Consider the following 17,669-nt stretch of genomic DNA (forward strand, 5'->3'; position numbering starts at 1 on the left):
TCATTATCTGCATTTCCCATCAGCCTCTTTGTCAGCGCCTCATTAGCATATCTCCTCCCGTACCTGGGCGGCAGAGCCAATCAGATGCTATCTCTCGCTGAGGGAGGAAAAGTCTCTTCAGAGAGAGATAAACCATAATGGAGAGCATCATTATCAGCGCTGATGATACACACCGTCACGGTGGAGGCGCTCATTATCAAACTGTGATTGCCTGCAGACGGTAATGATAGCTGTATATATGTATAATTATATATACACAGTGTATATGATACAGCTGTGTTCATGGCTGTGGGGAGGCGATATGATTCAGAGACACAGATTGCGTCCTGAGGGACTCTGCTGGGAACTCTTTTATTCCACGTCTCGGTATCTGCCGCTCCACCGGGGATCCATTTCTTACTGGAAATGAACAATATTCCAGTTTTTACAAATGTTCTCATAGTGCTGACAGACAGCAGTTTGCACACATTACTGCAGAAACTCAATATAGGGGCGAGGGGGTGGGGGGGGGGGGGGGGGGTCACATTGTAGGAGATTTGTGTGAATGTGGTAAAAGGCAAAAGGTTCACTGCAAAACTGAGCTGCTAGTTTCTAACTCAGCGTACAGAATATAATAATAATAATAATAATAATACACAGTTTTTCACTGAATGTAAAAAAATACAGGCTAAAGTCTATGTTCACACTGCAACATGTAAAACCTGCCAAGTACATTCGTCTCATTTCTAGTCAGATTATGTCGTTACACTTGTTATAGACTTAATGACCTGAGCCTTGTTTTTAGACGAGGCATCTGAAGCATCTTTTTAAGTGAAAGTCTCTTAAAAGCATCTTCTTTTAGAGGAACTTCTCCAGCTAACGTCAGCAAACAGGAAGCGTCTGAAGCGTCTCTGGCTTCCTCTGTTCAAACATTCCCTGATTCTGGTCAAATAGTTCAACATGAGTTCTCCCAGCTAAACACGAGATCTCATTTATATAACTATCCATCTTTACTTCAAGAGATCTCACTAAGCCATGTTGCACTTGTTCCATCGGCAGACCTGTTCACTTACTGAAAGAGAAGACGCCTTGTTGTTATTATTTATTTACTTGTTTTTGGAGCAGCATTCTTTCCAGTGTGAGCGGCACAAAAAGAGAAGCATCAAAACGAGGGGGGGTCATCTGGACCCTTTGTTTAATGCAGACAAAACAGCACAAAGTGAATGGTAATAGAACATGTGTTACCTGCCACGTACGTGCATGAAACACACACACGTCCTCACGCACACGTCCTCACGCACACGTCCTCACACACACGTCCTCACACACACGTCCTCACGCACACATCCTCACGCACACGTCCTCACGCACACGTCCTCACGCACACGTCCTCACGCACACGTCCTCACGCACACGTCCTCACACACACGTCCTCACACACACGTCCTCACACACACGTCCTCACACACACGTCCTCACACACACATCCTCACACACACGTCCTCACACACACACCCTCACACACACTTCCTCACACACACGTCCTCACACACACATCCTCACACACACGTCCTCACACACTTCCTCACACACACGTCCTCACACACACGTCCTCACACACACATCCTCACACACACGTCCTCACACACACATCCTCACACGTCCTCACACACACGTCCTCACACACACGTCCTCACACACACGTCCTCACACACACGTCCTCACACACACATTGTCACACACACGTCCTCACACACACATCCTCACACACACGTCCTCACACACACATCCTCACACACACGTCCTCACACACACATCCTCACACACACGTCCTCACACACACATCCTCACACACACATCCTCACACACACGTCCTCACACACACGTCCTCACACACACATCCTCACACACACACATCCTCACACACACGTCCTCACACACACATTGTCACACACACGTCCTCACACACACATCCTCACACACACGTCCTCACACACACATCCTCACACACACACGTCCTCACACACACATCCTCACACACACGTCCTCACACACACATCCTCACACACACATCCTCACACACACGTCCTCACACACACGTCCTCACACACACATCCTCACACACACGTCCACACACACACGTCCTCACACACACGTCGTCACACACACGTCCTCACACACACGTCCTCACACACACATTCTCACACACACGTCCTCACACACACGTCCTCACACACACATCCTCACACACACGTCCTCACACACACGTCCTCACACACACGTCCTCACACACACGTCCACACACACACATCCTCACACACACGTCCTCACACACACGTCCTCACACACACGTCCTCACACACACATTCTCACACACACGTCCTCACACACACATCCTCACACACACGTCCTCACACACACATCCTCACCCACACATCCTCACCCACACATCCTCACACACACGTCCTCACACACACGTCCTCACACACACATCCTCACACACACGTCCTCACACACACATCCTCACACACACATCCTCACACACACATCCTCACACACACGTCCTCACACACACGTCCTCACACACACATCCTCACACACACGTCCTCACACACACATCCTCACACACACATCCTCACACACACATTCTCACACACACATCCTCACACACACATACTCACACACACGTCCTCACACACACGTCCTCACACACACGTCCTCACACACACATCCTCACACACACGTCCTCACACACGTCCTCACACACACGTCCTCACACAGACGTCCTCACACACACGTCCTCACACACACGTCCTCACACAGACGTCCTCACACACACGTCCTCACACACACATCCTCACACACACGTCCTCACACACACGTCCTCACACACACGTCCTCACACAGACGTCCTCACACACACGTCCTCACACACACATCCTCACACACACGTCCTCACACACGTCCTCACACACACGTCCTCACACACACGTCCTCACACACACATCCTCACACACACATACTCACACACACATCCTCACACACACGTCCTCACACACACATCCTCACACACACATCCTCACACACACTTTCTCACACACACGTCCTCAAACACACGTCCTCACACACACGTCCTCACACACACGTCCTCACACACACATCCTCACACACACATACTCACACACACATCCTCACACACACATCCTCACACACACATTCTCACACACACATCCTCACACACACATACTCACACACACGTCCTCACACACACGTCCTCACACACACGTCCTCACACACACGTCCTCACACACACGTCCTCACACACACGTTCTCACACACACGTCCTCACACACACGTCCTCACACACACGTCCTCACACACACATTCTCACACACACATCCTCACACACACGTCCTCACACACACGTCCTCACACACATGTCCTCACACACACGTCCTCACACACACATCCTCACACACACGTCCTCACACACACGTCCTCACACACACGTCCTCACACACACATCCTCACACACACGTCCTCACACACACGTCCTCACACACACGTCCTCACACACACGTCCTCACACACACGTCCTCACACACACATCCTCACACACACTTTCCACATTTCAGCTGCAGACACAGAGAAAACACTGAGGCATGGAGAGCGTTCCCTGGAAAGAATGCTGCTCCAAAAACAAGTAAATAAATAATAACAACAAGGCGTCTTCTCTTTCAGTAAGTGAACAGGTCTGCCGATGGAACAAATGCAACATGGCTTAGTGAGGTCTCTTGAAGTAAAGATGGATAGTTAGATAAATGAGATCTCGTGTTTAGCTGGGAGAACTCATGTTGAACTATTTGACCAGAATCAGGGAATGTTTGAACAGAGGAAGCCAGAGACGCTTCAGACGCTTCCTGTTTGCTGACGTTAGCTGGAGAAGTTCCTCTAAAAGAAGATGCTTTTAAGAGACTTTCACTTAAAAAGATGCTTCAGATGCCTCGTCTAAAAACAAGGCTCAGGTCATTAAGTCTATAACAAGTGTAACGACATAATCTGACTAGAAATGAGACGAATGTACTTGGCAGATCTTACATTGTTGCAGTGTGTTTGGATGCTTCTTGCTGAAATGCTCACCCTCAGGGTGCTGTTCATCAATCTGAGGGTCACATAGGAAGTATCTAACAGGGTGTCATCTGCAAAGAAACATGGAGGGACTTCAGGGAAATATGATCATATTATTAATGTTGGTATGTTACGGCCGCTCTCTGCCCATTAACCTTTCTGTAGTGTCTGCAGCTGTGTGTTATATATGTATATGAGCTGTGCCGTTGCCCGGACGCCATTGGACGACAGCTTCCTGTCCCTCCCCCGGTAGGCGTGACCGAAGATCTGGATTGGAGCATGCCGGCCCGACTCTCCAATCCCCGCACACACCTTCCCAAGACAACTACAAGACCGTGTGCACCGCAGCTAGTCAGCGTCTCCCTGTGCTCCCTCCCTACACTCTGTCATAGCCCCGTTAACAGTGCTTCACTTAGCTGTTTGTATATTTGTGCACTTGTATCTGTTTATCCTAAGTGCAACGTTCACTGTTGTTAGCTTGTCTCCAGGCTGTGATTTCTAACAGCCTATTTTTTTTAGACCAATTCCTTTTTCCCACTTTAGAAGTGAGGTTTTCTTTTGTTCATTTGTTTGTTAGTTACTTAGCTTGTGTACTAAACTGTAAAACTCTTATTTAAAGAGTCTTCCTTAGTTCCTTTTGTTTGCTTGTTGAAACCGGTGCCTTTGTGGCCCTTTCCTTTTCATTGTGGCTGCTTGTTTTATTGAGCTCACTCAATAAACAACTTCTAATTGACCAATTCCACCATGTTACGTCCACGAGCCGGGACGCCACATGGTATTCTCCTACTTTCATTGACTTGATGAAAAGATAACCAGACATGTGGAAGCAGCTTTCAGCTTCTATGCACCGCAGATCTGGAATAAACCTCCTTTTTTTAAATCGAGGCTCAGAACGTCTCTGTTTACCGCAGCTTTCCCTTTGGCCATTTCAATAATATTATATTAAAATACTTCTGCAGCTCTTGCAGAATCTGCTGATTTGTATCGCTCTTTTACGGATTGTTTTCCCTCCCATTTCTTTAGTAATAATACTTATATGAATCCCTTTGAGTTACCTTTGTGTCTGCAATGTTCTCTATAAATAAAGCACACTTACATCCAGCTCATATTGTCTCATTAGAATTGTTAGAAATGAAGCTGTTGAGTAAAACCCGTCTATTTTCAGTAATATTATATATGTAGAGGTATTCTATAATTCATCTCTTACATAATGGAGAGGCATTCATCACGTCCTTTAACCTCTCCGGTACGTAATGGACGGGCTTTGACACTCTAATGTGTGTGAAGGTGACGGAGAGAGCGGCGGGTAAATAAATCTGTTCCGACAGTCTGGATATACTTTACTGTCTGAGTGCATTTATTTCTCTTTCCACAGGCCCTTCCTCTCTTTCCCGTGAACACCAGAGGAGACTGATGCTCTGTCAAAACACAGAGAACAGGAACTATAGAGGCAGGGGAGTTCAGACAAAGAGAAGGTTTGGAGTTTTATGGACAGGAAACGGTGCGACGGAGATTGTATCTAACTTTTTTACTGAGGATGAATATTTCTTAAACTCAACATTACACCTTGAAGTCCAGTTAATACATTGCTAATGGAAATATTGATGGAGAACGACACAGTGTGTGCAACAAAATATGTTTATAGTAATATTCTGTTCATTGAAATTAGTTTTGTCAAATAAAAAACAATTATATTGTGATTTTAAGAATCTCAAAACACAACGGGGACCAGGGGACACTAAAGAGTGACGCACACAGCTGGGAGACCAGGGGACACTAAAGAGTGAGGCACACAGCTGGAGACCAGGGGACACTAAAGAGTGACGCACACAGCTGGGAGACCAGGGGACACTAAAGAGTGACGCACACAGCTGGGAGACCAGGGGACACTAAAGAGTGAGGCACACAGCTGGAGACCAGGGGACACTAAAGAGTGACGCACACAGCTGGGAGACCAGGGGACACTAAAGAGTGACGCACACAGCTGGAGACCAGGGGACACTAAAGAGTGACGCACACAGCTGGGAGACCAGGGGAAACTAAAGAGTGACGCAGCCAGCTGGGGGACCAGGGGACACTAAATAGTGACGCACACAGGTGGGAGACCAGGGGACACTAAAGAGTGACGCACACAGCTGGGGACCAGGGGACACTAAAGAGTGACGCACACAGCTGGAGACCAGGGGACACTAAAGAGTGACGCACACAGGTGGGAGACCAGGGGACACTAAAGAGTGACACACACAGCTGGAGACCAGGGGACACTAAAGAGTGACGCACACAGCTGGGAGACCAGGGGACACTAAAGAGTGACGCACACAGCTGGAGACCAGGGGACACTAAAGAGTGACGCACACAGCTGGGAGACCAGGGGACACTAAAGAGTGACGCACACAGCTGGGAGACCAGGGGAGACTAAAGAGTGACGCACAGAGCTGGGAGACCAGGGGACACTAAAGAGTGACGCACACAGCTGGGAGACCAGGGGACACTAAAGAGTGACGCACACAGCTGGGAGACCAGGGGACACTAAAGAGTGACGCACAGAGCTGGGACACCAGGGGACACTAAAGAGAGACGCACACAGCTGGGAGACCAGGGGACACTAAAGAGAGACGCACACAGCTGGGAGACCAGGGGACACTAAAGAGTGACGCACACAGCTGGGAGAGCAGGGGACACTAAAGAGTGACGCACACAGCTGGGAGACCAGGGGACACTAAAGAGTGACGCACAGAGCTGGGACACCAGGGGACACTAAAGAGAGACGCACACAGCTGGGAGACCAGGGGACACTAAAGAGAGACGCACACAGCTGGGAGACCAGGGGACACTAAAGAGTGACGCACACAGCTGGGAGACCAGGGGACACTAAAGAGTGACGCACACAGCTGGGAGACCAGGGGACACTAAAGAGTGACGCACACAGCTGAGAGACCAGGGGACACTAAAGAGAGACGCACACAGCTGGGGGACCAGGGGACACTAAAGAGTGACGCACACAGCTGGGAGACCAGGGGACACTAAAGAGTGACGCACACAGCTGGGAGACCAGGGGACACTAAAGAGTGACGCACACAGCTGGGAGACCAGGGGACACTAAAGAGTGACGCACACAGCTGGGAGACCAGGGGACACTAAAGAGAGACGCACACAGCTGGGAGACCAGGGGACACTAAAGAGAGACGCACACAGCTGGAAGTTATTTGTACATTTTATTCATGAAGCTGCAGATTCTGTTTAAATATGGAATAACGTGCAAAATCACCCAAAGGTTACATCACTTGTATCCTTCGGGTGATTTACATTTTTAATGTTTTCCCATTTCACTTGCAGTTGTTCCAGTTTTAGTTTATTTAATTGCTTTAATAATTGAACTTCTCTATTTATAATTGAGGTAGTTTGTGTGTTTCTTGTCGTCTATAGTATCTCCTGTTTGGGGTTTAACTGGCGTGTCGTAAAGAGGTTCGATCTCAATGGATTCACGAGTCAGAAGAAAGGTTGTGATGGGTGAATAATTACATGCATTTAATACAATTAAATCCAATAAAGTGTAAGTCAATGGTCTTCTGGATGGGTTTTGGGATGTGAGCCTTAAAGATCTGTGGTTAACACAAACTGCACGAGTCATAACACGGTGGAGACGGGAGTTCGTGTGTAAACCATCACACACTAAAGGTCTCCTGTTATCAGGGGTGCACATACCTTTCTCAGTGAGGTAGTCAGATGAGTGCCTGGAGTCAGAGTTTGGTACTCCAACTTCTGGCTCCACTCAAAGTTATTTGATGAAGCGTGGATCAAATGAGGAGAACTCTCCCAGCAGACACTCAGCTAAACGCTGCCGTGACTAAACTCCCTATCATGTTCCAAACCACATCAAGGATCCTTTCTGAAACAGAACGGAGCTCAAACTCTCTCTCTCTCTCTCTCTCTCTCTCTCTCAGGTTTACCACCATGATAGGTGACCATTCAGCCTCACCTGCAGGTTGGCGCAGGTGGAGAACATGCAGGCGCTGTCCATGGGCTTCAGAGTGTTCCCCTGCAGCGGGGGGGCGGGGGGGAGGAGGGTGGAGGACGTCTCGGTGACGTGGAGAGTCCCTCCTTCTGATCCGTATCCAAAAGACTGTATGGCATTCTCTGTAACAGAATCAGAATACCTTTATTAGTCCCTTTTAGGAAAATCAGTACACATGATACCAAAGGTAACATTTTGAATAATCCCTGGTCCCCGGCTTGAGCTTCAATCTCAGGATCCATGTATCTGTGATCCTCTCCAGAAGGAGTCATCACATACAGAGCATCAACTAGTTCCTGAACAGTGTCCTTCACATGCTGATATCCAAGAGAGGGAGCGTTACAGCCGCTGCCTTCCTGGGGCTGTTAATTCTGTTTGTGTGTGTGTGTGTGTGTGTGTGTGTGTGTGTGTGTGTGTGTGTGTGTGTGTGTGTGTGTGTGTGTGTGTGTGTGTGTGTGTGTGTGTGTGTGTGTGTATGTGTGTGTGTGTGTGTGTATGTGTGTGTGTGTGTGTGTGTGTGTGTGTGTGTGTGTGTGTGTGTGTGTGTGTACACGAGCTGCGCAGTTCCTCCGATGCCACTGCTCGTCCCGCCCTCGCAACATCCGAACCGGTGATTGGATAGACGTCATCCAATCCCCGCCCTCCTCCGGCACGTCTTGCGGGGGAGGAGTACAGTGACTGGGAACGGAGATCATTCTGGAGGCTCTGTGTTGGGAGACAGACGCCTCTAGCCTCGTGATACCTTACTCCTGTGTTCATGCTATTAGCTCCCCTGTAACTAGTAGACTGCTTAGCAGAGTGCAAGTAGTGTGTCGTGCCTCGTATTGTGTTGTGTCTATAATTGTGAGCTTAGACCCAGGTGATTAGCACCTGTTGACCAGCTGTTGATATTTGTGTAATTTGTGTTTAGGATTGTTAGCTTAGGTGATTAGCACCTGTTGATCAGCTGTTGATATTTGTGTAACGTGTTAGCTTAGACCCAGGTGATTAGCACCTGTTGATCAGCTGTTGATATTTGTGTAACGTGTTAGCTTAGACCCAGGTGATTAGCACCTGTTGATCAGCTGTTGATATTTGTGTAACGTGTTAGCTTAGACCCAGGTGATTAGCACCTGTTGATCAGCTGTTGATATTTGTGTAACGTGTTAGCTTAGACCCAGGTGATTAGCACCTGTTGATCAGCTGCAGCTGTGTTTGTGCAGCTTTCCTCATTTCCATTTTGTACCACGTGTAACGAGAGGTTTTGTTTCTTTATAACTTCCTTTTGAAGTTCTCCTTGTGTTGCTGGTTATATCAGCCGTTGGCCTGTTTCAGGCTGCTTGCCTGCCTTTGGTATCACCCGGTATAATATAGCCAATTATAATTTTTACCAATTCCACTCTGGTCGTGTTATTTCCCTTTGGTTTCCCTAGCCCAATAGCAACAGGGAGTTACACGGTCACAAGATGGAGGAATATCGGTTCTTCTCGCTCTACATACATCCTGTCAGGTGCAAAATACTGAGTTGTTTTTCCAAAGGTTGGCTTTTCCTGAAATTCTCTCAACATTCTGAATTTCTCTCAAAATTTTGACTTTTTATCAACATTCTAACTTTTTCTCAAAAATCTCAAAATTCTAACTTTTTCTCAAAAATCTGACTTTTTCTTAAAAATCTGACTTTTTCTCAAATTTGTATTTTTTTTTTTACTTTTCCTCAAAATTCTGACTTTTCCTCAAAAATTTGATTTTTTTTCTCTGAAATCTAAAAAATCTGAGTTTTTTCTCAATTCGGACTTTTTTTTAAACATAAAAAAATTCTGACTTTCTCTAAAAATTCGGACTTGTTATCAAAATTTCACAAAATTCGGACTTTTTTCTCAAAAATATATATTTTTTTACTTTTACCTCAAAAATCTCAAAAAATGTTTCTCTACAATCTAAAACATCTGAATTTCCCTCAAAATTCTCAATTGTTCATTTTGAAATCTCACTGGTCACTTTTTCTCCAAAAACTCAAAAATCATACTTTTTCTCAAAAATCTAAAAAAATCATACTTTTTCTCAAAAATCTAAAAAATTCTGACTTTTTCTCAAAAATCGGACTTTTTTTCTACAAAAATCGGACTTTTTTCAAAGATATCAAATCTTACTTTTTCTGAAAATGTTATCTTTTTCTGAATACTTAATAATCCCTGGTCCCCGGCTTGAGCTTGAATCTCAGGATCCATGTATCTGTGATCCTCTCCAGAATGGAAGGAGTCATCACGTAGGAACCAATCAGATTGAAAACATTCATGTAACACAGAGCGAGTACGAACCTTTATTCTCTGAGATAAATCATTCATATCCCTCAGCAGTGCGTCATTAAATAATCTGCACTGTGAGTTGTTTCTAAATCTAAAAATAGACCAGGAACAGGAGGAAGATTAACTGGATCTATTGTGTGTGTAAGGTTAGATAAGAAGTACTCTATTGATACGTCTCCATTAGAAATAAAATAGCATTACAAAATATACATGTGGACATATAAAATGTACAGTAACAAAAGATAAGCAGGTTATTATACTGTGTGTGTGTGTGTGTGTGTGTGTGTGTGTGTGTGTGTGTGTGTGTGTGTGTGTGTGTGTGTGTGTGTGTGTGTGTGTGTGTGTGTGTGTGTGTGTGTGTGTGTGTGTGTGTGTGTGTGACTCACTGAGGCAGGAGTTGTGTGTGAAGTCTCTATGAAAGGCCTCACACTCTCTCTCCTGAGCTCCTGTCCCCCTGCAGGAGCACCAGAGGCTGAGGCTGATGTTGGAGGGGCTGCTGTCGCTATAGTTAGGGGTCACATCAGACCCTGGAACAAAAAGAAATACAAATACAATATGACCAGGAGGTGGGAAGTAGTGGAGTACAAATACTTTGTTACTGTACTTAAGTACATGTTTCTGGTATCAGTACTTTACTCCACGACTTATTTTGCTGACGACTTGTTACTTCTACTTCTCACATGTTGAACTCAAATACCTGTACTTTCTACTTCTCACATGTTGAACACAAATACCTGTACTTTCTACTTCTTACATGTTGAACACAAATACCTGTACTTTCTACTTCTTACATGTTGAACACAAATACCTGTACTTTCTACTTCTCACATGTTGAACTCAAATACCTGTACTTTCTACTTCTTACATGTTGAACTCAAATACCTGTACTTTCTACTTCTCACATGTTGAACTCAAATACCTGTACTTTCTACTTCTTACATGTTGAACTCAAATACCTGTACTTTCTACTTCTCACATGTTGAACTCAAATACCTGTACTTTCTACTTCTTACATGTTGAACTCAAATACCTTTACTTTCTACTTCTTACATGTTGAACTCAAATACCTGTACTTTCTACTTCTTACATGTTGAACACAAATACCTGTACTTTCTACTTCTTACATGTTGAACACAAATACCTGTACTTTCTACTTCGCACATGTTGAACTCAAATACCTGTACTTTCTACTTCTTACATGTTGAACTCAAATACCTGTACTTTCTACTTCTTACATGTTGAACTCAAATACCTGTACTTTCTACTTCTTACATGTTGAACTCAAATACCTGTACTTTCTACTTCTTACATGTTGAACACAAATACCTGTACTTTCTACTTCTTACATGTTGAACTCAAATACCTGTACTTTCTACTTCTTACATGTTGAACTCAAATACCTGTACTTTCTACTTCTTACATGTTGAACACAAATACCTGAACTTTCTACTTCTCACATGTTGAACACAAATACCTGTACTTTCTACTTCTTACATGTTGAACACAAATACCTGTACTTTCTACTTCTTACATGTTGAACTCAAATACCTGTACTTTCTACTTCTTACATGTTGAACACAAATACCTGTACTTTCTACTTCTTACATGTTGAACACAAATACCTGTACTTTCTACTTCTTACATGTTGAACTCAAATACCTGTACTTTCTACCTCTTACATGTTGAACACAAATACCTGTACTTTCTACTTCTTACATGTTGAACTCAAATACCTGAACTTTCTACTTCTCACATGTTGAACACTAATACCTGTACTTTCTACTTCTCACATGTTGAACACTAATACCTGTACTTTCTACTTCTCACATGTTGAACTCAAATACCTGTACTTTCTACTTCTTACATGTTGAACACAAATACCTGTACTTTCTACTTCTCACATGTTGAACTCAAATACCTGTACTTTCTACTTCTTACATGTTGAACACAAATACCTGTACTTTCTACTTCTTACATGTTGAACTCAAATACCTGTACTTTCTACTTCTTACATGTTGAACTCAAATACCTGTACTTTCTACTTCTTACATGTTGAACTCAAATACCTGTACTTTCTACTTCTTACATGTTGAACACAAATACCTGTACTTTCTACTTCTTACATGTTGAACACAAATACCTGTACTTTCTACTTCTTACATGTTGAACACAAATACTTGTACTTTCTACTTCTTACATGTTGAACACAAATACCTGTACTTTCTACTTCTTACATGTTGAACTCAAATACCTGTACTTTCTACTTCTTACATGTTGAACTCAAATACCTGTACTTTCTACTTCTCACATGTTGAACTCAAATACCTGTACTTTCTACTTCTCACATGTTGAACACAAATACCTGTACTTTCTACTTCTTACATGTTGAACACAAATACCTGTACTTTCTACTTCTTACATGTTGAACTCAAATACCTGTACTTTCTACTTCTTACATGTTGAACACAAATACCTGTACTTTCTACTTCTTACATGTTGAACACAAATACCTGTACTTTCTACTTCTTACATGTTGAACACAAATACCTGTACTTTCTACTTCTTACATGTTGAACTCAAATACCTGTACTTTCTACTTCTCACATGTTGAACTCAAATACCTGTACTTTCTACTTCTCACATGTTGAACACAAATACCTGTACTTTCTACTTCTCACATGTTGAACTCAAATACCTGTACTTTCTACTTCTTACATGTTGAACTCAAATACCTGTACTTTCTACTTCTTACATGTTGAACTCAAATACCTGTACTTTCTACTTCTTACATGTTGAACTCAAATACCTGTACTTTTTACTTCTTACATGTTGAACTCAAATACCTGTACTTTCTACTTCTCACATGTTGAACACAAATACCTGTACTTTCTACTTCTTACATGTTGAACACAAATACCTGTACTTTCTACTTCTTACATGTTGAACTCAAATACCTGTACTTTTTACTTCTCACATGTTGAACTCAAATACCTGTACTTTCTACTTCTCACATGTTGAACTCAAATACCTGTACTTTCTACTTCGCACATGTTGAACTCAAATACCTGTACTTTCTACTTCTTACATGTTGAACACAAATACCTGTACTTTCTACTTCTTACATGTTGAACTCAAATACCTGTACTTTCTACTTCTTACATGTTGAACTCAAATACCTGTACTTTCTACTTCTTACATGTTGAACTCAAATACCTGTACTTTCTACTTCTTACATGTTGAACACAAATACCTGTACTTTCTACTTCTTACATGTTGAACACAAATACCTGTACTTTCTACTTCTTACATGTTGAACACAAATACCTGTACTTTCTACTTCTTACATGTTGAACACAAATACCTGTACTTTCTACTTCTTACATGTTGAACTCAAATACCTGTACTTTCTACTTCTTACATGTTGAACTCAAATACCTGTACTTTCTACTTCTCACATGTTGAACTCAAATACCTGTACTTTCTACTTCTCACATGTTGAACACAAATACCTGTACTTTCTACTTCTTACATGTTGAACACAAATACCTGTACTTTCTACTTCTTACATGTTGAACTCAAATACCTGTACTTTCTACTTCTTACATGTTGAACACAAATACCTGTACTTTCTACTTCTTACATGTTGAACACAAATACCTGTACTTTCTACTTCTTACATGTTGAACACAAATACCTGTACTTTCTACTTCTTACATGTTGAACTCAAATACCTGTACTTTCTACTTCTCACATGTTGAACTCAAATACCTGTACTTTCTACTTCTCACATGTTGAACACAAATACCTGTACTTTCTACTTCTCACATGTTGAACTCAAATACCTGTACTTTCTACTTCTTACATGTTGAACTCAAATACCTGTACTTTCTACTTCTTACATGTTGAACTCAAATACCTGTACTTTCTACTTCTTACATGTTGAACTCAAATACCTGTACTTTCTACTTCTTACATGTTGAACACAAATACCTGTACTTTTTACTTCTTACATGTTGAACTCAAATACCTGTACTTTCTACTTCTCACATGTTGAACACAAATACCTGTACTTTCTACTTCTTACATGTTGAACTCAAATACCTGTACTTTCTACTTCTTACATGTTGAACTCAAATACCTGTACTTTCTACTTCTTACATGTTGAACTCAAATACCTGTACTTTCTACTTCTTACATGTTGAACACAAATACCTGTACTTTCTACTTCTTACATGTTGAACTCAAATACCTGTACTTTCTACTTCTTACATGTTGAACTCAAATACCTGTACTTTCTACTTCTCACATGTTGAACACAAATACCTGTACTTTCTACTTCTTACATGTTGAACTCAAATACCTGTACTTTCTACTTCTTACATGTTGAACTCAAATACCTGTACTTTCTACTTCTTACATGTTGAACTCAAATACCTGTACTTTCTACTTCTTACATGTTGAACACAAATACCTGTACTTTCTACTTCTTACATGTTGAACACAAATACCTGTACTTTCTACTTCTTACATGTTGAACACAAATACCTGTACTTTCTACTTCTTACATGTTGAACTCAAATACCTGTACTTTCTACTTCTTACATGTTGAACTCAAATACCTGTACTTTCTACTTCTTACATGTTGAACACAAATACCTGTACTTTCTACTTCTTACATGTTGAACACAAATACCTGTACTTTCTACTTCTTACATGTTGAACACAAATACCTGTACTTTCTACTTCTTACATGTTGAACACAAATACCTGTACTTTCTACTTCTTACATGTTGAACTCAAATACCTGTACTTTCTACTTCTTACATGTTGAACTCAAATACCTGTACTTTCTACTTCTCACATGTTGAACTCAAATACCTGTACTTTCTACTTCTTACATGTTGAACTCAAATACCTGTACTTTCTACTTCTCACATGTTGAACTCAAATACCTGTACTTTCTACTTCTTACACTTTGAACTCAAATACCTGTACTTTCTACTTCTTACATGTTGAACTCAAATACCTGTACTTTCTACTTCTTACATGTTGAACTCAAATACCTGTACTTTCTACTTCTCTCATTTTCCAAACAGGCTGGTTCCTTTAGTCTGAATGTGTGTTTGGTGGCGTGATCATTATTATTTAGAGTCATTGCGTGCCTATTGATTTGAACACGATCCGTGTATCCATCATTTCCTGGTCTTCTCTAAAGAAGAGGGACCAATGAAAACGTTGTCATGTTGCCGTTGGTCACCATGGAAACATTCATTAGCTAACAATGACATTATTGTTCTATTAATATAAATTATAAAAAAATATTTACTTGAGTAAAGAAGTTTAGTCAGTACTTCTACTTTCACCAGAGTATTTTTAAACACAAGTATCTGTACCTCTGAGTAAAGGAAGTGTGTACTTTTGCCATCTCTGATAATTCATCACCATGCGTGCTGTGCTTTAACACAGGTGAAAGGAAAGGTGTCTGTGAAGAGATGCGTTCACATGGAGACTGCATGTCGCCTTATTGTCCATTCATTTGATTTGTTTGTAATAGTTTTTGCTTCACCTCGTTTCAATCCTCACTCAGATCTAACCCCCAGAGATCCAGGTCTGAGCCTGGAGTCACTTTGGCTCTAAAAGAAACTGTAAACAATATTAGTTTTAGTGTTATTTCCTTTATTTCACTCACCGATGAGGCCCACGTAGGCCATGAGGCAGCCGTGGAAGTGTTCGTTGGGGCAGCTGGTGACGCTGTGGGGCGTCGGCCGGCAGTTCATGTGGTAGTCAGCGAGACGAGACCTGAAGAAACACGGAAACACTTCAGTGTTAATCAGATAACCCCTGAAGTCCTGTGCAGATTGCCTCTCAGTGGAAAATCTGATATTGGTTAATTTCTCTGTTTTTTCTCATGCTTTGTCGACACTGCAATTATTTTTGTAATCTTATTTTGTTTTATTTTAATTCAATTTCAAAATATTCAATTCTTTTTTTGTGCTATAAATATTATTATTAATTTTCCTTTTTCAGAATTTAATTTAATTTTGCTTTATTGTTATTATATATATATTTTTACTGATTTACCTTTTTGATTTGATTTAAAATGATATTGTATTTCTCATTTTCTTTATTTTTTCTATTTATCATTTGAATCTACCGACACAAACATGTGTAGCATGTTCCTGAAACGCAGTAAAACCCGATCTAACAGATGATCTCTCTGACAGTTAGAGAGTCTGCAGGTCCTGCTGTTTCTACAGAGTCACAGCAGATCATCTCCTGTCTCCTGCCTCCTGTCTCCTGCCTCCTGTCTCCTGTCTCCTGCCTCCTGTCTCCTGTCTCCTGCCTCCTGTCTCCTGTCTCCTGTCTCCTGTCTCCTGTCTCCTGTCTCCTGTCTTCTGTCTCCTGTCTCCTGCCTCCTGTCTCCTGCCTCCTGTCTCCTGTTTCCTGTCTCCTGTCTCCTGTCTCCTGCCTCTCTGTGTCTCTCTGTGCCTCTCTGTGTCTCTCTGTGTCTCTCTGTGTCTCTCTGTGCCTCTCTGTGTCTCTCTGTGTCTCTCTGTGTCTCTCTGTGCCTCTCTGTGTCTCTCTGTGTCTCTCTGTGTCTCTCTGTGCCTCTCTGTGTCTCTCTGTGTCTCTCTTTGTGTCTCTGTGTCTCTCTGTGTCTCTCTGCTTTCATTCCTGCGCCTCATTTTCTCTATTTTATATGAATATTTGTAAGAAAGTAGTGCTGTTTGTTATTATTAAAATAGTCATTTTTTAAATGTCACAGGACCTATGACTCCAATTCGATACAGAATTGTATTCTGTACAGTGTACTGTGGTGTGTGTGTGTGTGTGTGTGTGTGTGTGTGTGTGTGTGTGTGTGTGTGTGTGTGTGTGTGTGTGTGTGTATGACACATTCACAGCTCACTGTGAGTGTTTGTGTTTCCTCGTCTGTCGGCTGCAGCGAATGATAAAGTGTGACAGGCGGAGTGATGCTCTTTTGACTTTCACACAGGGGTCAGTGTGTGTGTGTGTGTGTGTGTGTGTGTGTGTGTGTGTGTGTGTGTGTGTGTCTCGTGTTTGAGTCATCCTGCCAACAATGTCAGCTCGAGACAAAAGAAAGAACGATAACCTGCAGCGACACACAAACACTTTCCTCCAGTGTCTCTCTGACTGTGTTTTTATAAAGTGCTAAACACACTTACACACGCTAACACACAAGACAAACACACAATCACAACACACACACACACACACACACACACACACACACACACACACAC

The 17,669-nt window shown here is 42.4% G+C and overlaps 1 protein-coding gene across 1 annotated transcript in view; it reads right to left on the minus strand.

Annotated features, from left to right (window-relative positions):
• Positions 1–17,669, minus strand: part of gfra2b (GDNF family receptor alpha 2b) — a 62,306-nt gene that overhangs the window by 1,546 nt on the left and 43,091 nt on the right. The window contains exons 6-8 of the mRNA XM_079660502.1: positions 16,097–16,206; positions 10,794–10,934; positions 8,087–8,244 (exon numbers count right to left, since the gene is read on the minus strand). Of these exons, the coding sequence (XP_079516628.1) occupies positions 8,087–8,244; positions 10,794–10,934; positions 16,097–16,206 (409 nt within the window). The remainder of the gene's footprint in view (positions 1–8,086; positions 8,245–10,793; positions 10,935–16,096; positions 16,207–17,669) is intronic.

Source organism: Notothenia rossii (assembly GCF_949606895.1).
Source record: "Notothenia rossii genome assembly, chromosome: 11".
NCBI classification, from domain to species: domain Eukaryota; kingdom Metazoa; phylum Chordata; class Actinopteri; order Perciformes; family Nototheniidae; genus Notothenia; species Notothenia rossii.